This window comes from Corapipo altera, unplaced genomic scaffold, assembly GCF_003945725.1.
Source record: "Corapipo altera isolate COAL_440 unplaced genomic scaffold, ASM394572v1 RXGC01000115.1, whole genome shotgun sequence".
NCBI lineage: Eukaryota > Metazoa > Chordata > Aves > Passeriformes > Pipridae > Corapipo > Corapipo altera.
The window spans coordinates 1,362,565-1,385,228 of record NW_020884986.1 but is presented as its reverse complement, the minus strand read 5'-3'; the positions used below and the strand labels follow the sequence as shown (position 1 = coordinate 1,385,228).

The 22,664-nt window shown below is 42.2% G+C and overlaps 1 protein-coding gene across 4 annotated transcripts in view; it reads right to left on the bottom strand.

The window, feature by feature from the left end:
- CRYBG3 (crystallin beta-gamma domain containing 3) overlaps positions 1–22,664 on the bottom strand; it is an 85,772-nt gene that overhangs the window by 2,746 nt on the left and 60,362 nt on the right. Inside the window, exons 13-20 of one of the 4 annotated variants that reach the window (XM_027666152.1) lie at positions 20,075–20,217; positions 18,391–18,517; positions 17,333–17,365; positions 13,288–13,397; positions 12,634–12,760; positions 4,844–4,983; positions 1,826–1,949; positions 207–365 (exon numbers count right to left, since the gene is read on the bottom strand). In XM_027666152.1, the coding sequence (XP_027521953.1) occupies positions 207–365; positions 1,826–1,949; positions 4,844–4,983; positions 12,634–12,760; positions 13,288–13,397; positions 17,333–17,365; positions 18,391–18,517; positions 20,075–20,217 (963 nt within the window). Of the gene's footprint in view, positions 1–206; positions 366–1,825; positions 1,950–4,843; positions 4,984–12,261; positions 12,365–12,633; positions 12,761–13,287; positions 13,398–17,332; positions 17,366–18,390; positions 18,518–20,074; positions 20,218–22,664 lie in introns of those variants that run through there. The other 3 variants (XM_027666153.1, XR_003531412.1, XR_003531413.1) reach the window with 3 other exon arrangements.

Here is a 22,664-nt window from a genome sequence, read left to right as displayed (position 1 = left end):
AGATGTGAGAAGTAGCCCAACTTGCCCAAGCAGACAGCTCAAAGTGACCTATGCATAGTAAGAAGATGTAGGTTTTTTAAGAGTTTTGGTTTAAGAGAGAACAAAAGCCATCTGGGTGTTAGTGGTGGCCTAGAGTAAAAGCAAGAAGTGAAGTTCAGAGGAGAGCAGGGATACAACCCACCCACTTCCAGCACCTGGAAACTCACCCTGGACTTGAAGAGCCCCCTGCAGTAGTGCCAGACCTGGGTGTTCCTGCCGTTGTAGGGGGATGCACACACTGAGGTTGCTCTGATGTCTGCCAGGCTCCCAGCCACCGTCAGGTACCGACCCTGGGCTCGGTTCCTCAACCTCAGGTACACTGCAGGCTGGGAGGGGGTGAGGGGAGAGGGTTACAACACAGAGATTACCACAGCTGATGTGAGAGAGCCTCCCCTCCACCTCACATGAGTTTTCTAAACCCTACATCCAATTTCCAGTATCAGAAGAGGATGCTCACTGATTTTTTTGTTAGAAAGAAATGTGCATGTGAAGCAGCAGCAAGTGGCTTTCACAGCTCTAAGCAGCAATGGCAAATAGGTTTTCTTAAAGAAAAATGTATTTATGGCTGTAGACCTAATTCCTGGGATACGCAAACATGTCTAGTTCAGCACATTTCAGCCATTCCAAGGCCAGGCAGTGGGCTGGACTCCACAGGCTTTTTATTCTTGGGACACAAAACTTACTGAGTTTCATATCCAGTAACTTCAACCCCTGTTAACTGGAGTATATGGCAGAGATAAACCACTTTTGAACATGTATTCTGCTTTTGAAAATACACAGAAGACAGGGTACTGACTTGGCATCCCAGTTTACTCAAAAAATAAGAGGATTTTCTAGGGCTGTTACAGGGTTTGACCTTTTGCTCTGTCATTCCCTGATTTCAGCGTAAATAAAGAGCAGGGAGTTATAAAGAGCAGCTCTGCTGGAACCCCAAACTCAAGCACAGTTTTTCTTCTGGGAGCTTTGAATGCCCTTTTTTCCATATTAAAACAAGCAGGCAGTAAAGCCTCCCTCCCACCAAGCATCCATAAACATAATGTGTATCAGTACAGTGTATAGTTATTCCCTACAAGGAATTATGAAGTCACTGAGCAAAGCCTGTCTCATTTTGCAAGGCTGGGCAGTGACAACACCTGCTTTGACTGCTCTGGAGTTTCTGTGTGTCACTGATGACCTGCTGGGCCTTGGAAAGGCAGAGAAGCACAACTGTATCTCCTTTTCCTTGATTTAGGGACATTTATCTCAGTTTTGCTTCTCCATCTACTTTTTGCAAAGCTCCTAAGAATGTTGTGGTTTTGAGACCTGAACCTTTAAATGTGACTGAACTTGGCATTACTTGGGGTGAGGCAGGGAGAGAAAACCTGGTGTGACTGCATGAACTTTGCCTGTTTTGGAAATGCAGGCTGCAGCACAATAAAACTTGCTCTTGCTTCCATTTATGTTAATTATGAAACAAGTCTGGAATTGGTTTTCTCATTATATTGTTTTATGGCAAAAGTGTAAAAATAGAGCATCTCCAGAACATGCTAATGAGCAATTCAGAAAAACAAAACTTGGCTCCAAGAAACTAGGAATTATTTCCCTTTAGGAGCTGAACATAGATCTCAATAACTGCCACGAGAGGAATTTTCTGCTTCAGTAATCTTCCAGTAGGTCCTTCTGGCTGTCACCATTTGGCCTGATTTAAGGAGTACAACACACACCACTGTACTTGCTGCTAGAGCTGATACTTGTGCACCAAATCCCTGTCCAAAAAAAACCCCGTCTCCACACAATCTTACAGTACCTGCTTCATGGGACGAAGGGAGCCAATTACTTTCCAGCCACTGTGTTCATTCCAGTTTGAAATCTCGCTGGGCTCCAGCAGAATCTGCCTTCCTAAAAAATTACATCCCTCATACGCAATCCACCTGGAATACAGAGAATAGGACATGAAGGGCCTTGTGTTAACCACAGCCAACCCAAACTGCAGGTCAGGGCTGTGCTCCTGAAAACCCCAAACCTCTCCACAGTGGTGCTCATGTCAAACCTCTATTTCTTTGCTGCAAAATGCCACCCATGTCAGTGGTTTTACTGCCTTCTGTTGACACTGAGACCTGTTTTCTGGTTTTTCTGCCTGAAATTTGTAAACTGCACTCTCCATTTCCCCCCCCACCTCATTTTTTTTCTCCACAAACAGGAGAACCCAGATGGGAATAATGGTGGTTTCAGCAGGCAGAGTTAAGAAATTAGGAAGCCACACACCAGGTGCAGCTTTGCCTGGTTGAACATATTAATCATGAGAGGATCTCGTCTTATGTTTTCATTAAAGTTAAAGCTTTTTATAGCTATTCCACCTGTCTGAAAACACCAAGTGTTTACTCCAAAACCTACACCCTGCTGTAGCAGACTTTCCCGTAGTGAATATATCTGAGCTGTGGGCAGGGCTGAATCCCTCATCACTGGCACATACAGACCCCCTTGTTATCTGAGCATCTGCTCAGTAAATGCTGCTTACAAAGGGCAGCTTCAGGATCACAGATCCCCTCTGTTTGTATCAATAGCACATTGTTGTGTGGACAGTGAATCCTAAACGACTCCTTAACTCCTGCGGACACAAAGCAAACGCTGGTTTCCCCGGTTACCTGTCTTGCAGGTCAGCTGCCAAGATCGTGAGGGGTGGGTGAGCTGCAAGTCAGTGAGAAAACACCCACCGTGCTCACAGCACCTGGAATTTGCTTTTCCCATGGCACATAATTTGGAAGGAACTTGACAGCTAGCCTTGCTCAGGGCTCCATGGAGCCTGAAGTGTGCTGACTCTGAACTGCCTTGCAATGAGGCTGTATCCCTGTTTCCTCAAATGAAGTCCCATCCCTCCTGACTAACAGGTATCTAGAGCAGCCTGACCACCACTCTGTGTTCTTTACCCTTCTAATCCATTCCTGACTTTTTTCCTTGTAACGTTTTCTGTCAGGTCACTGAGAACTCATTTGTTAGCATTGTTCTTGGAGCACGGGACAGTCTCATTTGGAATGCAGTTTCAAAGCAGACATTTATAGGAAACAGAGAGGGGAGAGACTGTCACCGTGATCACCAGATGAAGCCAGGTTGGGCTTCTGGCCTTCAGCAACACAGTCAGAACTCACCTCGGCTCTCACCAGGCTGTGCCTCCTGTCCCACATCTCAGAGTACCTCAGCAGCCAGCCCCCTTTGCCAAGCCACAGCCCAGGCTTGTGCCATTGCTGAGGTGGCCAGTAAATCTTTGTTATTTGCCTAAAGTTGACAGCAGGCTTTGGGACAAGGAGCTAAAAAACCTCCAAATCCGCCTTCCTGAGCTCTTAATCACAGATAAGGCAAACAAACCCACAGAATTCCCACGATCACCTGACACCTTTAGGCTACCTATGTGCCATGTGGGATGGGGACAGGCTGTGGGGATCTGCTTCCTAGGGAGCATCACAAACAACTCAGAGGAAGCCCAGCCATTCTGCCCTGACCCTTCCCAAAGACAGGGAAGGAGCTGACCTAGCTTGGATGCACAGTTGTGAGCAGAAAGATGCAGGAGGGGCTGCACTCACTCTCCCGTGCTTTCTTGCTATGTGGTCCTAAAGCCATCACCCTTCCTTTACAGCCAATTGCATGGGCAAAGGGATTTAATTTCCAGTTCCACACCCCTGATGAGAGGGCAGAGAAAACTCATAAAGGGATGTTTCCCAACAGGACGAACTTCAGACCTCAACACCTCCACAGAGGAATGGACATTTACACATTCCCACTAGAAATCAGTCAGGTGTTCCTCCTAAAGAAGGCCTTTCCCCCTCCAGACTAACACAGATCAGGGGGAATGTGTGCACTTCTCAGCCAAACAGCAGCTGTTTGCCACCCTCACCTGGGGCACCTCAAAACAACAGCAGCAGATCACTCACTCTACATTCTCAGCAAGGTTTCAGGATGGAAGTGGCAGATGTTAGGGACTAGAACTCATAGTGAATTGGCAAAGCTCTGTGGGGAAGCTTATATTCATGATTGTCTCAAGAAAATTACAGCCTTGTCTGTGTGAAGAAGGTGGGAAACATAGGAAGTGTGTGTCATATTAGAGGAACAGCAGTTTCCAGCCAGTCTCAGTTGCAGGATGAGACTCTGCAAATTGTTTGTTGCTGCTGTGGATGTGGAGGCTGAAAACCTGGTCAGACAGAACACTTGAGAGGTTTTCCAAAAGGTGAAGGGGCAACACGTGGAAGAGGTTACAGTGTCACTCCTGCAGATGTAAAATAGTTTTCACAGAAGAACCTGGGTGTGTGTTCACACTCAGGGAGGAGGGTTAAACTAATAACAGAAGCAAATTACTGTTCCAGCTGTCAGATCCACCCTGAGCTTCTCTCAGAAGCTGCTGCCTCTTTGGCAGCCAGTCAGCACATCAAGCTTCACTGAACCACTGCAGTGTTTTAAATCACTGCACTTTATAGCTGGTATTTTACAGCCAGTCAATAAAGGCAGTTTGAGTTTACACTATCTGTCTTTATAAGTCAGCAATCAAAACTTACTTTTGGCTCCTGGCTTGAACAACAGGCTCTATTGGTCATTACTGTACAGGGATGAAAGGACGATTCTTACAAGGGGAAATACACCCTCTGCCCAGAGTTTTTGTTCAGTTTTGGGTCTTGATACAAGAAGTGTGCCTGGCATTCAACTGCATTTTAGAATTTTATATTGTCTCAAAATTAAAGTTAGAATGTGAAACATCCTATGAACAGGGTGAGAAAATGCATGTTCAGTATTAATCCCTACAGTACAAAACTGACAGGAATATTTATTCCATACTTACAGTCCACTCCTCACCCACACAGACTGAGTGTAAAAATGGAGGTCCTCATTCAGAACAGAGCTGACAGGTTCACTGAAGTGCAGCTCTCTGCCCTTGCAACATTCCAGGGTGAACAGACTGATGGAAGGCTCAGCAAAAACCTGGAGGAGGAGGAAGGACAGAGGGAAAAAAAAGCGCGAAGTTTTAGTAGGAATAGTCTAACTTCAGGTGTTAGATATGATACATACATTTGCCCACTTCAGTTGAATTTCCATGTGCTTTTGGGTGAGATCATGCTCCCTTTAACAAAGACGGAAAAAAACCCCAAAGCACACAGAGCTGGAACACTGCATTTATGAGTGGCTTTGTCACCTGAGTGTGGTGGCCCCACTGACACATGCCAGGCACAGCGAGCCACTTCATGATGCATAGAGGCCTCTGCACCTGAAAAATCTCATTTTGATCTGGTTTGTATTATCAGGGCCTTAGTTTTTGCTTTTCATAAATCCAGGTTATTTACTTAAGTGATGGAACACGTCACCAGCAGTGTTCAGGGTGATCTGCAGATTGCACCTAAAGCAGTGATGCAAATCACAAGTGTCTACAGACTTCAATTAGCAATAATTCACCGCAAAAGTCTTAGAGCTACAAACCATAAGAGGTTAAAAAGGTCAACTAAAAAGTTCTCAATGTTTTTAACAGGCATTCCTATTTTTCTCCTGACTATCCTGAAGAAATAGCATAATTAGCAAACCCTTCAGTCTCACGTAGAATTGAAACATTTTTTGCTTAATGTCCTTTTCTACAGTTGACAGGTTGCCTATGAAAGCAAAGAAAAGGATCAGCTTGCATGAAAATGTGGTCCAGCTATAAGATCAGCAGAAAAACAGGGGAAATATTTAAATATACAAAGTCTGTGCCTTAGCACAAGGAACACTGGCACAATTCTTCAGCATTTTTAACCTAAAGCCATAAGGGGAGTATTGTAACCAAAAGCATAAGCACTTGCAGGAGGAGGGAACAGGTCTGGGTAACCTCTGATCAACCTCTCCAGGAAAGTCTCCTTGTTCTTAAGAGAGGTTACCCTGAGATAGCTGGCTCAAGCAAAAGTTAGGATTTCTCTTGCAGCAAAGATGGCCTCAGGTAGAAGGAATGAAGCAAAATCTTGAACTTAAGTTGACACAGGCACCGAGCAATTAAGAGAAATTAACTTTAATGTTTGAGGAGGCACATGTATTGTAGTGAAGTGTCTCTGAAGAGCTCAGTGGTGATTCAGGACATACAAATTTACTTGGCACTGACTCAGAGCACTTGGTATGTAGCTGGTTGGTCAGAATTTGCCTCAGAGAAGTTGTCTTCCTCTGCCAACCAGTGCAGGGACAATCTAAGTCATGCAACACCGCAAGGACAGAGAGTTTGCTGAGACATTTTAAAGAAGACCTTGGGGATCATCAGAGACATTTGTAAAGCTCACTGTACTCCTAAAAAACTAATGTTACAACCCAGAAAGAGATTAAAACCTGTAGTGTTCTTATTTTGGAATGTCAGTTCTTCCCAAGTGCCTTCTGCTGGATGGGGTGGGTCAAATTTACAATGTGTGACTAAGGGCTTACTTTGAAATCCAGACCAGCAGACAGGCAGCTATTTCTCAGGTTGCCCTGCTCAGCAGGGCAGTACCATCACACTCCTGTTTGCAAGAGTCTTGGCACTACCTTTCACCTGAGCAGACATCAGAAATCGTGTCCAGAACAGGTCCAACAGGGCTAATTTTCACAAGGGCATTACTGACCATGAGAAACACCCTTTGGCATCCATGTTGCCAGACATTTTTACCCAAGCCTAAATGTTTATCCTGCTGCTGTAATATTCAGTATGTCAAGAGACAGGGATGCTGTACTAGATGGACAAGTTATCTGATACAGCATATCCACTTATATATGCTAAGAACCAGGACAGCATATTGGTGGAGTCAATTAAAATGACTCCAGAGTCAATTGAAACGACTCCAGCTGTCCTGAGATTGAGACTGTTTGACCTGAATGGCCTGGGAATGTCCTGTCCAGCTGCTCAAAGTCCCAGTGTGTCCATAGGCAGCAGGCACTGTGTCCCTGGCACACACACAGCCCGTGACAAGGGCTGACACCACCTTCCCAGGGAGACCTCAGGAGGACTCCACTGACCTTGCACAGACAGAAAACAGGCTGCTGTGTCAAGGACTGAGCTCTCACATTTCCATAACCATATACAGAGCAAGGAGCTGATTCCTCACTTTATGCATTCCCTTATACACCAACAGCTGGCAGCAGTGACTTGGCCTGGCTTTTTTCCTCTGACTTTGTTTTTGTAGCTCCATGGAAACTACCAACAGTGAAAAACAAGGTTTAGAGGCCATGCTGTTATGCTTCCTACAGAGGCATCTTGCTCCCACCCTTCCCTGCAGAATGCTGAGGAGCATTTTCACCCATTTTCAGGTGGAACTTTCACCACTGATAGGTAATTGTGAGGCTCAAAGGACCAGCTTTCTTCATGAAGGCCCAGTACTGACAGACCAGGGATGAAAGGGGCTCTCCAAGAGCCAGAGGAAGGGCAACTGGCAGAGAATACAAGAGGGGACAACCTCATTGCCATAGGTGGACCCGAGTTTCCCATTTCAAAGGTGAGCTAAAGTCATCCACGTTCACTGGCAAGTCATTCCCATGTCTAGGTCAGGATTACCTCAGCTTTCTTTCAGAGTTATTTCAAGGAAAATAACCTGAAATGCCATCCTTTGGGAAAAGCTTGCCAATTGTGAGAATGACAAAGCACTAAAGAATTACTTTATGTGTGGAAGAACTAAGTGCCTTTGCTTAAACCAGCACCAATAACATTTTAAGAGGTTTTGCTTGTTCTGTTTTTTAATGCCAGTGTCCAGGGAGAAACTTGAAGAGATTTAATATATTCAGGAGGCCAGTGATGAAGAAAGGCTATATTTACACAGCATTTCAAGATATGAGCAGCCTTGTGAACTGTTAAACACACTGATATTGTTTACTTAACAGGTGTGGTAGCCTGTGGCTCACACAGCACATGATGCAGTGACAATGACACAGGTAAGCCATGGAAATCAACACACCAAAAATCTCTTGTGCAGTTCAACTCAGATCAGGCTTTCCCCTAATGATTTTTACCTTATTTTTTTAAAATGGAGAGAAGTTGTGCATCACAAATTTTTCACAATTCAGAACAGATATTTATACTCTACCAGTTCAGAAAAAAACACAATGAAAGCCTGATGTGTTTGATATTAAACAAAGACCACTCAAGATGAGCTTCCTTTAAATGCCTTTTGCTTGCAGTGCAAAGCTTAGGTGCTTTGTAAAGCAGCAGTGTGCAGACACAAAGCAGCTGACCAAAGGGCACTGGAACTGAAAATCATTTGCACAGGTGAATTTGCACATGTGCCTATAACAAAAACCATAGTTTTAGCTATGGATAACATATGGATAATTTTGCATTATGAATGCTGTGAAAACTATTGCCAATAGAACCCTTTTGAAAAGGGCTCAGCCAAAACATGTTTTTCCTCGCACCTTTTTTTTGCAAAGTTAGATTTTGCAAACTTTGATGCCAAAGCCTAATAATGCCAAAGAAAGAAGTCCATGGGGCCAGACCAAAGCATGACTAACCCAATCATGGCAAGGGTTGGTGCAGTTCCCCACTTCGTGTCTGTGCTGACTGCTGCTCTGCAAACAGCATGTGCCGGAGTCTGAACTGGATGAGCCTCCACAGCTGTATTTCAACATCCATGGGAAAATCTTACACTTCAGCCTTGGCTAACTCATCATTTACAACTGTCTTTACTAAGACTGCTCTTGCCTGGCTACTCCCTTCAGTGTGGGATGGATGCCTGGCTGAGGGAGAGGAACATAGTGCTGGACGACAGAACACGCACAGTCCAGTCCCAGCTACACAGAATGAATCATTGCCTGGCCCTGGGAAACCAATTCATTCCTGTATCTGATTTCATTATTTGCTTCACAGGAATGCTGGGAAGATTGGTTAACACCTGTATTTAACTTAGAAAAAGAAAATCAATACAGAAATACAAGAACTGTCACGGTTGATCAGAGCAAGAATAAGGAATGCCTCAAAAGAAAAGGGAAAAAAAGCAACCAAACAAAAAAAAGCATTGCACAACCTACAACCTGGATCTCATTTTTGATTTTAGAAACAGAGACTGGTTTAACTTAAGGACTGATGTTAACACTTTAGAAGGAAAACTAAGTGTTCATTGCAACAATACTGGATATTCTTGTCCACGGAAATCACAGCAAATATGACGGGGAGTTTGACAATACAGCCTGCCTGAGAAAAGGCAGCACTAGAGCTCCCCATTGCAAGAACATAAGGGTCACTATCCCAAAAGATTACCCTCTTCAAGCAACAAATACTGGGCAAATTCCTCAATAAGCAACCATGGCCCTATAAATGGCACAGCTGACTTCACCCACTCTTTTGCTGCTTTCCTTTCCATGAACCCATGGAAATGCAAAAGGCAAGTCCTTGCTGATGCAGGAATGGAAACCTGAAGTATTACGACACTATTTTTTCCTCACAGAATATCAAAACCAAAGGACACAACACACTCATTATCAAGGCATGCATTTGCTTTGTTCCTTCTTTCTATCCTCTTGTTAACCTACAACTTTTCCTAAACACTCCAAGAAGGACAAAACAGATCATTCTAAGTTTGAGCAAAATGGAACAGCAGGAAAAAAGAACACCTAGGGCCTCCTGAAGATTTAGTTTGAGTATTACAGCCCTTGGAGAATAAGCTTATAACATTTGTTATATTTGTTTGCAAACATTTTGTTTGCATGAAAGCTGCATTTTCCATAGAACAAACGATTCCCTCAAATCCCTTCCTCATCTTCAATTGGTTGATTTATTTTTGGAAAAAAAAAAAAAGTCAAGGCTTTGCAGAAGTTCTTCGCTGTTTTGTGCAGATTAAGGCAGTGCTGTTTCCTTAGTCACAAAAATTCCACTGCCACCTTACAGTGCTGTTTCATCAGGTCACAAAATCCCACTGATGCCATGAAGGAGTACTGCAAATACAGAATGTTAATCCTCAAATTCTGCTTCCAAAACGGAGCCCAGAAATCTTGCAGCAGCTGACAACATCTAAAAAAGCCCCTCAAACTGTTACAGCTTTGAAGTGAAAACTCAATAAGTTGCACTTTACACTTCACTCAGCTGTACAAAAATCAAGGTAACATATAGTTAATTATCACTACAGTCTTGCAAATTAGCAATGGAATACCCAGATCCCATGCCCCCATTTTTCTCCAGCCCATTTTGTTCTCCTATCCCAAAGAACTGGCTGATATAATCTACTTCTAAAACATACAGCTGGACCACACCTACACCACTGAACAGGCTTGGACTGTTCCCAAAGGCTGGTAATGAGCTGGCCTTTGTACTCCTAAAAGCATATTATTTTTCCCCTTTGCCAGTGCCACACATGGACCTCTTCTCCTGGTGAACATCTGGGATGCAGAAACCTCACGCACAGCAATGCACGGCTCCCCACCACAGTGTGGGAGTCCTTCCCAGACACACTGGCAGCAAATTCATCTCACTGAAAAGTGGAGCAGGAGACAATGCACACTCAGGGCTTGCTGTGGGGGTTAAAGGTTCTCCCTCTCACACAAGCGACAGAGAGACACACCTTAGGTCTGCTAATTGAAAGCCGAATAATGGAAGGGGTTCCTAGGGCCACAAATGAATTCAATAAAGCTACACAACAGCTCCACTTGGGAATAGCATTGCTTCTCTCTTGAATGAGCTAACAGAAATATGTTGTAATAAAGAGGGCTCTGTTCCAGGAACAGCGTTTTGTGGACAATGCACAGAATGAGCAGCGGCTGTTCCTGACCACGGACGGAACCCACTGCTCCGTGCCCGGCATCACGTCGGTGCCACACAAAGCCTGGGAGCCCTGACCTGGGGGATCTGCACTCACAATGACTTAGGGGCCACTGAGGGCACTGCTATTTGTGAAACAGGTGGGGTTCAACAGCATTTTATGCTGTGTAGTGCCCTGATTTTGTGAAACACGAGGGCTCCTATTTGAGAGAGAGGAACTGAGCTAAGAGGTGCAAGCCTCTCACAAGGCAGAGGAAGACGTGTGAGCTTCCCACACACAGCCTGCCAAACACACTTCTTCCAGGGCCTGGCCCTCAGTAATCAAGGGCTGCCAGCAGTTTCCTGCTATGCCAAACTGCATAGTTACTTCCCTGTGAGATTACAGGTTGGGGGATTGGGATGAGACCTACTATTCCATGTTAATACTTCACTCTGATTTAGCACAGCAGTGTCCAAAAGCCCAACTTAAAAACCAGGCTCTCAGCAGGTGAGGTGGGAAGCTATAGCTCCACTGAAGTCACTGTATCTGTGTAGTCTAGTGAAAAGTCCAGCCCTCAAGCTCAAATTGCACATCCTTCCCACCACGCCTGTGGCTTTTGGTGGTTGGGTTTGCTTGGTGGGATTTTTTTTGGTACCTTTTTTTTTTTTTTGCTTGCTTTGCTTGTTTGTTTCTTTTGGGGGGTTTGGTGCTTGTTTTTTTTTTTTTGCTTTTGTTTTAAAAGTCTGTTCACAAATGAAAAAAATGACTTCATATGTGGAAAAAAAAAAAACCCTGAATTGAGTAATCTCTGAAGTCCAGCTTCATGAGAGTTACATTGAAGGACACATGTCACATAGGTTGAGTTTGTGTTCTGTGATCAAGGGGAGGAGGAAGAGTTTTGGAGAAGTTGGTGGCAATTGCTAGAGAGAAGTGGGCAGAGAAGCCACTTCAATTTCAAGACTGAAGCTCATGGAGGACCTTGGTGGAGCAGAAATCCACCTGCAGCCCGTGGAGGGCCCCACACCAGAGCAGGTGGATGCCCAGAAGAGGTTGTGATCCTGTGGGAAGCCCGGGTTAGAGCAGGCTCCTGGCAGGACCTGTGGCCCCATGGAGAGAAGAGCTCATCCTGGAGCAGGTTTTGCTGGGAGGACCCTGTGGAAGGGACCCACACTGGGGCAGTTTGTGAAGAACTGCAGCCCAAGGAAGGACTCACACTGGAGAAGTTGATGGACTGTATCCTGTGGGAAAGACTTCCTGCTGGAGCAGAGGAAGAGTGTGAGGGGTCCTCCTCCTGAGAGGGAAGGAGTTGCAGCAACATGTGATGAACTGACTGCAGCCCCCATTCTCTGTCCCCTGAGCTGCTGTGGGGAGGAGGCAGAGAAAATCGGGAGTAAGGTTAAGCCAGGGAAGAAGGGAGGTGTGGAAGGAGGGCGTTTTTAAGATTTAGTTTTATTTCTCATTGTCCTACTCTGATTTGATTGGTAACAAATTAATTTCCCCAAGCTCAGTCTGTTTTGCCTGTGATGGTAACTGCTGAGTCTCTTCCTGCCCTTATCTCAACCCATGAGTCTTTTGCTGTGTTTTCTCTCCCCTGTCCAGCTGAGGAGGGATAAGGATTAAGTGGCCTTGGGGGCACCCAGTGCCCATCCAGGGTGAACCTGCCACAGGACCAGTGAGAAAAATGTTAACCAACGCAACTTGTACAAAACAGAGCAACTTTGAGCCCAGAACACCCAAGAGCACACACCTACAAGTGACCACGTGCATGACTGCACGCAGCCCAACTTGTTCTGAACCCAGAAAATCCTGTAAGCCAAGAAAACAAACTTCACTCTTTCCTCTTTATACCACAAGCACTTGTTTCAGACATGTGACTAGGAAAAGAGTTCTAAAATGTTATTATTTTTTTTCCCAATAGAGTCCTTACATATTGAATAGGCTTGAGGGATTTGATTGTAGCAGTCAGGCAGCCACAGGAACTGAGGTCAACATAGAGCCCTTCTTCCAGCACACAGTGATTGTCAGTGATTTCCCCTTCGTAACACAGGAGCCAACTGCAAGAATAATGAAACAGAAAAGATAAGCTGCTCGAGCTGCTTATTAACAGCAAGTTTTTTACAAGACTTAAGATTTGCTAAGGACACAAAGAATAAAAAATTTCTCTGTTCTTGTCAAGCTTAAAAGCAAGGTGACTTCAAAGGCTACGCTATGAAGCAACCCAAAGCAGCAAAATCACATCATGTGGTACAGAAACCTCAGTTCCAGAGTCAAACGATGCGAGGGGAATGCAGACACTTCTACTGTACCAAGTTCTCAAAATCTGGAATAAATTCTAATTGGAGTTAAAAAAAGAATCACAGTAACTGTGCAAACTTCCCACAGGGATAGCAAAATGCATACTACCCAAACCAAGGACAGGATGAGAGTTACTGAGATGCATTGCAAGACAAAGGCTCTAAGACACGATGGAATATGATGGGCATGTGTTATGTGTTTTCAGTTGCCTGAAATTTAGTAAGGTTTCTAAAAAAAAAAAAGTTCATATCACTGAAAATGGTGGCATGTAAAACAACAGACTTACCATCCCCGAAGAACCTTAAAAGAACATGGTATGAATGATGTAAAATCAGAAACTTCTGCTGTGAAATCTATACATGCTCCTTGGAAATGTGTATTACTGAAAGCTTTGAGCTACAAGAACAAAACAAAACAAAAACAATGACTAGAAGGAAAATGAAGGCATTATCATTAATGTAAACAGAGAAAGCTGTACTCTCACAGAAGTATCCAATCAATTCATAAAGACACAATAAACAGAATGACTTCTCATTTAAGGAATCTTTTACATTTCTACAGCTGCTTTATTTCTAGAAAGATCAAGTAATTTATCATCTCTGGGACTGGTACAGGATGCTCCCCAGGGATGCTAGGGCAGGCAGTGTTATCAAGTGTTAAAAGTTCCATTGCAGCAGGAGAGGGCCCAGCAAAAAGAGAAGAGCAGTACTGAAGGCTGTTCTCATGCACATGAAGGACCCCTGAACTGCAGTTAAATCCCACTGCAGCTCAGCAATCCAGTGTTCAGAACAGGATGGGGGAGCAATGGTCAAAAAGACACAGCTCTACTGGTGACAAAGTGCCTTGAAATCTTCTGTGACCACAGTGATAGCAGGTAGTTTTTAATTTCAGAATTTCTGACGGAACTGGGAACTCATGAAAACAGCTCAGCTGGACTTTAGATGTCATGGTGAAGAACTAAGTCACACTGGACCACACCCCACCAGTAAGATGTGACCAATTCACCCTGAAAAGCAACAAGGCTGAAAGTGCTGCAGTAAAAGAAAAGAGGAAAATAGAAACAAAAACGAAAAAAACCTAGTATGATATAGGCTGTGATCTACAGCAAAGTCACCCAGAATTCTGTACCCTTGGGCTGCCACTGTGTAACTGAGATGAATTTCACTTTAAAGCCTGAAAGAGAGGCTGGAAAAGAATGAAAAATTTAACTGTATCAAGAGAATAGTTCATATTCTGTAATGGAAGAAAAACACGATGGCTGTTGCAAGAGCTACTTCCCCCTTCATGCCCCAAATTGGCCAAATTTCCTGCCAAAGAAAAGAAATCAAATGCTTTTGCAGTACAGATCAAGAAAGCCAAACACAAGTATCAGCAAATGATTTTATGGAAAAGCTCAGTCTATGTTTTTAAAACAAATTAATATGTTTCCTGTTAGAAACAACAAGAAAGGCTTAACCTGGCCTTACGTGCTGTAACTGCTAATTGGAGAACACAGATCAGCTACAATACAGTGAATAAAGTGTAACTGATTTTTCTGTAAATGCAATCACACTGCTATGTCACAAAACATCTATTTAAGCTGTAATTACATAGTATTTTCTACCCACTCATCTAAAAGCTCTTTACAAAAAGGTATATATATATATGTATATATATATAAACACACACACCCTTTCCTTCATAGGCCGTGTGCTATGCAAGGCTTTTAAAAAAGATCCACAACTCATTTTAATATAGAATGTATCTAATAATGAATGATGGCCTTAATTTGACAAAAGCTGGGGTGAAGTAGTGATTCCCCAGTGAAAAAACTGAGTATCTGCAATTAGCCTCAGAGTACAGCAACCTCTGGTTTGTCAGGGTTTGCACATTATTATATGAGGTTTCGTTTCCTAAAAGTTCAACAGACAGCACATTAAAATACAAATATAAGGTATCACAGCAATTATCTCTGCTTCCTAAATCATCTGTACAAGTCGGCTGCTACTGAAAGAGGCTTTGTTCTTGCTGGGCTAAACCAAGCTTCATTTTAATAAATAAAAGCAATGGCTTTGTAGAGTCGGTGATCTCAGACATTCTATGTCCATGGTTTATTAGGGAGCCTGGCAGGAGGAAAAGGTCAGGGGAGTTGCTGAGAGATTTAAGAAAATTTAGCTGCTTTTCAATTTCTGATGAGCAACCAAACACAGGAGTGAAAAGAAGACACGCTGTTGTAGACAGTGAAAACAGTTCCCTTAGCTCAGATACACGCTTATTAAAAGTGGGAGAATGTATCATCATTCAAAATAACCAATATATGGCTTATACAAGGCTCAAACATCAGGATGTTTAAGCACCTCCCAGCTCCTATGCACCATAATTTGAAGTTCCAAGTCAAAAGACTGGTGGATAGATGAAAGCTTTTATTTTACTCTGAATGGGAAATTCTTCATATTTATCCAAAAGACTGTCCTTTACTTATCATAAGTGATTAAATGTTTTCCCATAAAAACTTAACTCAAAATATTTCCCCTCCTATAAGAGCTGTAGGGATGTGAATGATGTTCTTCCTTCCTTAGCTTTGGGGTGGAATCCTATGAGAACCAGGATTGTGATAAAACACGATAGTAATCTTTTTACAAATGGTGTTAGGACTGTTATTAGAGAACACAAGAGGCAAACCACAATCCAGAACAGGCTAGTATTTAAAGGTGACTGTGTGTGTATATACATACACACAGTATTTTCATGTTTCTGGGAAATAAAAAGACTATAAAGCACAATTTATTGAAACTTCAAAGGGTTGAATTGATCTTAAAGGTCTGCAAAACTGGAGTAATGCACTCAAACAACATTTTTTGGGAGATCCTGAAAAAACAAGAATTGAAGATGGAAAGAAAATTGTCTTCAACTGTTTGGACCCCTTTGGTTTCATTTGAGTTGGTTATTTTATCTGGTAGCATTTACCAAGGCCTTACTGTGAATGTATTTGCAAGTCTCTGGATTTGGCTGCAAGCTGCCATGTGAATAGGTCTGGCAGGAAGTCAGTGTTTAAGACTAAAATAATGCACCAATTATGTCTTCAGACAGGAAACATTTCCTGTAGTCCTGGGTTAATCATAAAATCATAGAACTGGGATACTTGGAGAAAAAGGAGGGTGTGGTCCACCTGCTAAACAACACAGTGTATGTTATTTCCCATCCAAGGAAGAAAGAGCAAAATTGTGTCCAGATGACAAAATACTTAGAGCTCAATGGTTCTGTTTCTGCAAACTTTGAAGTCTCTTTTGTCTGAAAAATAATGTCATGTTTCTTGAAATAAACTTTTCCAAATTTGCTTAATTAAAAGCATGTCACAGAGAGAGCAATGCAGCCCCTCCCATCATCACCCACACCAGCAGTGCACTCCAGGACACAAAAAGACAAATCAAACAATTAATGCTGGAAGGGAGGAGAGCCCTGTTGGGACAGAACATTGCAGGGGACACAGACCGTCTGTGGTGATGAGCACAGAGTAGGATTTTGTTTTTAGATAGATAATACAAAGGTCCATTAATGGAATGTAACCTCATAAGATAAGGATCAAAAGTGTAAAACCCCAAACTAACTCATTCGTGAGACTAAAAGTGAGTTATAGGGACCACTTTCTCATTGTAAGTTATCACCAAGTCAGACACAACTTTCAGGGAAATTGTCAGAATGTATCATAGAAGAGATTTAGCACAGATTTATCATAACCAGGATGTGTTCAGTTAAGGTCTAATGTTACTGTGAGGAAAAGGTAACCATGGGGTTACCTTGCTCCTTAAAGAGACTATGAAAAGCAGAGCTACCAGCACTCAAGACTAAAAAAACCCAACTTCTTCTGTTGATGCATCTGCAGGTTTGGAAAGTGCAGTTCAATTTTCTGCAGTTTATATTTTCATCCTCGCCTCGTCCATGAACACAGCAGTGACAAACCAGATACAACACAAAAGAACGGGACGAAAATCTGCCACGAAGAAAAGGATGAGCAAATGTGAGGGAGAGTTTCCAGGAACAGGAAGGGAAGAAGAGGAAAATAAATAGCTAGAGAGACCTAAAGTCAGTCAAAACCTATTGGGCTGCTTGCATTTTTTGAGGACAGAATACTAAAGGGTACGATCTGGAATAAAGCAAAGAGCAGAACATCAGCAAACAACCTTTCTACATCTACTGGTTTCATCCATCAGTGATCTGCTGTATGAAATGATAATACTGAGGTATCATTTGAAGTAACTGAGGTATCATCTGAAGCAAGACATTCAACATTGCCTGTATTTAATTATTAAATGTAGTTTAGTACTAAAGACAGTAATATAATGTCAACATACCAAATGCGGAGGCTCATTCACTCCAAGTGGTTCCTGCAATAATAAATACATACACATATGTTAAACCCCCCCCAAAATCAATTACAATTAATTTCCTAGGAGACGTGTCAAGTTCCTGAAATTTGTTAATTATGAACCCAAGAGCAGAGAAAAACACACTTCCCAGGCTCTTGGCACAATTCTTTTCCCCATTTTTGCCATCAGCTGCCTGTAAGCTCACGATTACCTGTCTGACTGTTCAGTGCCTTTCACACAGAGAAGTTGCATCAGCATTAATTAGTTCGTATAATGTGGATTAGAGTCCATGCAAATGTCTCTGCATTTGTTTTTGAGGCTGTTTCTTGAAAAGACACAGAATTAAAAACAGATGACTGCAACAGTTCTTTAAACATGTGATCTTCAAAATAAGGTTAAATGTTCCTTTCCTATTTTCAGTGCATTAGTATAATTTATTACTTATTATTTATTTATTGCTTATTATTATTTAATACTTATTACTGAGGATTGTCTGCTTTGCATTTGGGTTTTGACAGTTCTGGTACTAATCTGCTTGGGCAAGTTACACTACCTTGGATTGAATAATGGATTAAAAATATTTCCTGTCTTTATTCACTGTGTATATTACCTATATTTTAGCATAAAAATAATAATAATAAAAAAATCAGACTTCTATTACACAACAACAACATGGGCCAGGTAAATTCTCAAGTATTTTTATATCCATTATTGATTAGCCATTATAAATTACTATGTTTTAAAGTAAATTAATCTTTCCAGGCCAGGTTATTCTTTCCCTTTATGCAGTCTGCCAAAGGGAAGTTCTTCTTTTGAGGTTTCCCTGATAATTTTCTCAAGATACAGAAAGATCCTGAGTGTCTAGTTAAGTCTCCATCCTGAACAGACTCATGATGTCACTAACAAGGATCTTTAAGTTGTTTCCAAATAAATACACAAGTTGTTATAATATGGGCTGTCCTGTTTAATTATTATGGAATGCCCTGGACTCCAAAGCCCTCATTTCTTTCAAGTTTCCCCCTTAACAAGTTCTGGTAACTCACCAACTTCACAGGTCGAATTGACATGATGATTTTACTGGATCCTCCCCAGTCAAAGAAGCATTTGTATTTTCCTTTCTCCAATACATATTGTTCTCCACAGAAATATTTCTGGTTATATGCCACCCACCTGGAGAATGACACAAAAATTAAACCAAAACCATCACATTTTTCTGTGCAGTCTGATGACAATGCTAGCAAGTTAAATGCAACAAAAAGCCCATCTGACAGACAGTGCAACATTAAACCTGAGGAGACAAAACTGTCACACCTTTGATTTTCTGATTTTAGTTTGCAAACACTATTTGACAAACACACAACTCTGGGTCTCTGCCTTTCCATCAAATATACATTCAACACGAGATGATGCTTTTCTCAGAAACAAGAAACACAAAGGAAAGAAATTTAGCTGACAAGTTTTCAAATCTCTCTCAACTGAATATTCAGTACCACATAGTTCTGTAAGGCATCCCTTCAACTGTTGTCATGCAAGACTCTGTGAATGCTACTGCACTGAACTTGTCTTACAACCCTCAGGATTTTGCAGTTCTCATTTGTATCCCTCCTCTCCAAATTGAGTCGCAGCCTTTCAGTCTTGTATTTTATCCTTGTGAGACACTAATAATCAGCCCCTGTGTGAGCAGTTCCAAGTCCTCCACTATTGCTACCCATCCTAAATTTGAAGCCTTCTTAGTCTCACTTAACAGCTGCTGATCCCTATCACCATCACCATTAGGGTAGGCATGACAATGTTAATATTGTACTTTTAAAATTACTATTAAAAGTCTGGAATTTCCACCCACATGATTCCATAGTGCTATTTTCCCATAACATCTTTTATGTTTTAGTATTTGATATTATTTTTCATGCACAGTACCCCTGCCTTCCATGTAATAGCCTACTCCATCATTCCCATGGAGTGGGTGACTCCCCTGCTTATCCTTCCTGTCAGTCTCTGCAGTATCTGCTGGATCAGAGCTGTTATTTCATGCCAAGCATTCTAGCTCCCCCACACTAATTTTTAGGCTTCTGGCACTTCAGAGTTTTGTCCTTGCTCCATCAGTTAATACCACATATGTCTGTCTGTCAACAGACACTGCAGGTGGTCTAATTTACCTTCCTTACTTATTTTCTTTGTTTCCTTGTTTATTTTCCTTCTGAACTTCACATATGCACACCAAATGTTAGCCAGGTCCACCCTGTAGACTGTACCAGCTTGAGCCAGCTACTCTTCCACACCCCTTGGTTTAACCCCTCCTTTTAGTTAAAATAGTTCTATAAAATTAAAACATTCAGTGCCAGCAGTCTGACTTTCTTACAAATACAGCACATCTTATCCTTTCTATACAGGTTCTATCTGTCCCAGAATCTTAACATACCTAAAATCTCTCTTCTGTTTTACTCCCAAAGCTCCTTTATAATGAAACTACAGTGACACCTCTGGAGGAACATCACAAGCTTTGTCTAGTAACAAGAATGCCCAGATCCAAATCAAGGTACAAGCATGAGAGCTACAGAAAACTAAAGTTATTTTTTCCCCTTCCATTCACCAAGGAAACATAAAGAAACATTTTTCTCCTCCAAATGTTTACCACCTGTAGCACGTGAAAAACATTCTGTCAAAAGATGCACCCAAACATGCACAAAGATACTGAAGAGTTCCCTCCATGTATTTCAGTAGACTTACACTCCACTCCTCACAAGAATAGACCTTGTCTCTGGGCCAAATCCAGCCTTCTCCAAATCAGGGATTTCTTCATTGGTGATGTCTAATGCCTTCCCATCTTCATCATCAGACTGAAAAAGTGCCACTGATGACTCTATGAAATCCTAAGAGGCAGCAAAGGAGGCAGAAGACAGGCTGTCACAGCTCAGCAACACTTCAAAACATAAAACATTTTGGAAAAGAGTTATAGCCAGAAAGACAGTGTTTCATAAAGCAGTGAAGGGACTTGGATCCCTTCTGTGGATCTTTAAGGTATATTTTGGCATCGAAGTTCTGTAAAAACTGGCAGCCTGGCAATCTGATATGGCCTTCAATGGTTTCCCCTGAAGAGATAAAGAACCTGCTGCCCCTCAGCACCATCCTTTCCTCTCTGAGGATGACTGAGAGTGCAAAGATGCCCACATGGGCAAGAGAAAAGTCGTGGATCTTCCAACAACTGATCTTCCAACAACTTCATAAATGACTATTCCAAGTATTACCATGACTATAGCTTTTTACCTCAAGTTCTCCTTCCTCATCCCTTCCCAGCAATATGACAATAACCATGGAGAGGAAAAGACTGGGCAAGATCACCTTTCCAGCACAAGGGATTTGTACTTTTTGGATACATCTGTGGCATGACTAATCACTACAGCTATTAATAAATCCTGCTTAACACTGTCATGTTCCCTCTTACACAGCTGTGTGACACCGCTCTCTGCTATCAGCTGGCTTAGAACCCTGACCAGATTACTTGCACAGCTACAGATTATTTGAATTTGGGTTTCAAATCTTCAACTTTTTAACCACTTAGCAATTCCAAGCACACAGTTCAGTCACTGCTTAGGAAAACAGAAAACAACAATCCATTCACTTTATTCCTTTAATTTTTAACATAAACCATGAACTGAATTCCAGTGTTTCTCAAACATTCAGCAACATTATAATAAGTTGAAGCTAAGTAAGTCTTTTGAATAAGAAATAAAGGCTATCAAGCAAACAACGTGGTTGACAGAGATCCACAAACATATGAGGACACCACCATAGGAATTATTACACTAAATACTTACTGCTGTAGCACTTCAATGTTACCAACCAGAGAGCAATATGCTGAAGGCTACACTGAGAAAACAAAGACTTATAACTGTCAAAACCCACTTAGAAATTAAGGCCAGACCAAGCATGCAACCAGACTCCTTTGGTTGGGCTCTTTAGAGGACACCATGTCTTTCTACAGGATACAATCACAAGGAATTATGAAAACTAACTCTGGAACAAACACTTGATGTAACTTGCTCTCTGCATTGTTTACAGGACACTAGAAGGTGATGGAACAAATTATGTAGTAAAACTGGTTTTCTTACTAAGTTGACCACCTCCTTTATTTAAACAGTTGCAACTATTTCAGGTATACACTAGAAATTAAAGTACCAGGTCTGACAAAATCATCATGAACAACTGCAGCTTCAGACTACTTTTCTGGAAAACAAACAACCAATCAAACCAGTGCAGTATTGGAGCAAATGAAAAACAGCTACTCTTAACAGTCCTAAAGCAAACACTATATAAAAGTACCTGAAAAGTCATTCACATCAAATCTACACAGAATTTCTTTGACTACATTTAAAATACTGAAATATATTCACAAGTCAAATTACATTTAAAACATGTTTCAAATTCAGTCATCATTCTTTCCTGCCTAAACTTCCACTATAGTTTCTCTTACAATAAGCAATAGGAGAAATACTTCTCTAAGAAAAGACTTCCAGATCAAGGCAAATCATTGCAGACTCGAAAACATTAGTGGGGAAGCTCCAAAGGCAACATACTCTGAAAAAGACTCAGAAACTTTGCTCTTTCACTGAGCCATGGGCAAATCCCAGCTTCACACATTCACTTGACGCTGCAGAAAAGAAGCAAATGCAACTGTCCCCCAAACCAGCACAAAGTACAAACTGCTGCCTGCCCTTAGGAACAGGCTCTGTATTTGACTCTGGTGTGTTCAATATAGATGCTGATAATGGAGCTTGGCAGTAGCTGGAAAAAAACAATCCCACAAGATCTTTCTGTCTCTGCTTTCAAAACACTCCCCAAATCCCCACATTAGCTCTTGAAATACGTAAGACAGCGAAAACCTGCAAGCTCTTGCAGTGTGCCTGTGAACATCTTCACCAGTGGGTGAGGAGGGGTGATGTGCAGCAATCCCTTGTTTGTGTGCAGTGCCTAACCTTCCAGATTTGTCAGGAAATGAAATTCCTGTCTCAGTTCGACTGCAGCCACTGCCATGTGTACAGAAACAGGGGCTGGATTTTCCCAGTGCTAACAGGCTCTGGTGGAACCTGTCATGTCGAGTGTCGTGGTGCAGGAATATCTGAATAGCTTTGCAGAGCACTAAGCCCCGTTGAGGGAGCTGGGAACGACACAGGCTAATGAGGAATGCTGTACCCTGCTCTCTGCAGAGCCTTTACGTGCCTCTGGACCACACTCCCTGCTCTGGGAGCATGACACAAAGACATTTGATCCGACTCTGCCTGCAGCTGACTCAGGTACACGAGGCTCATTAGCTTTAGCT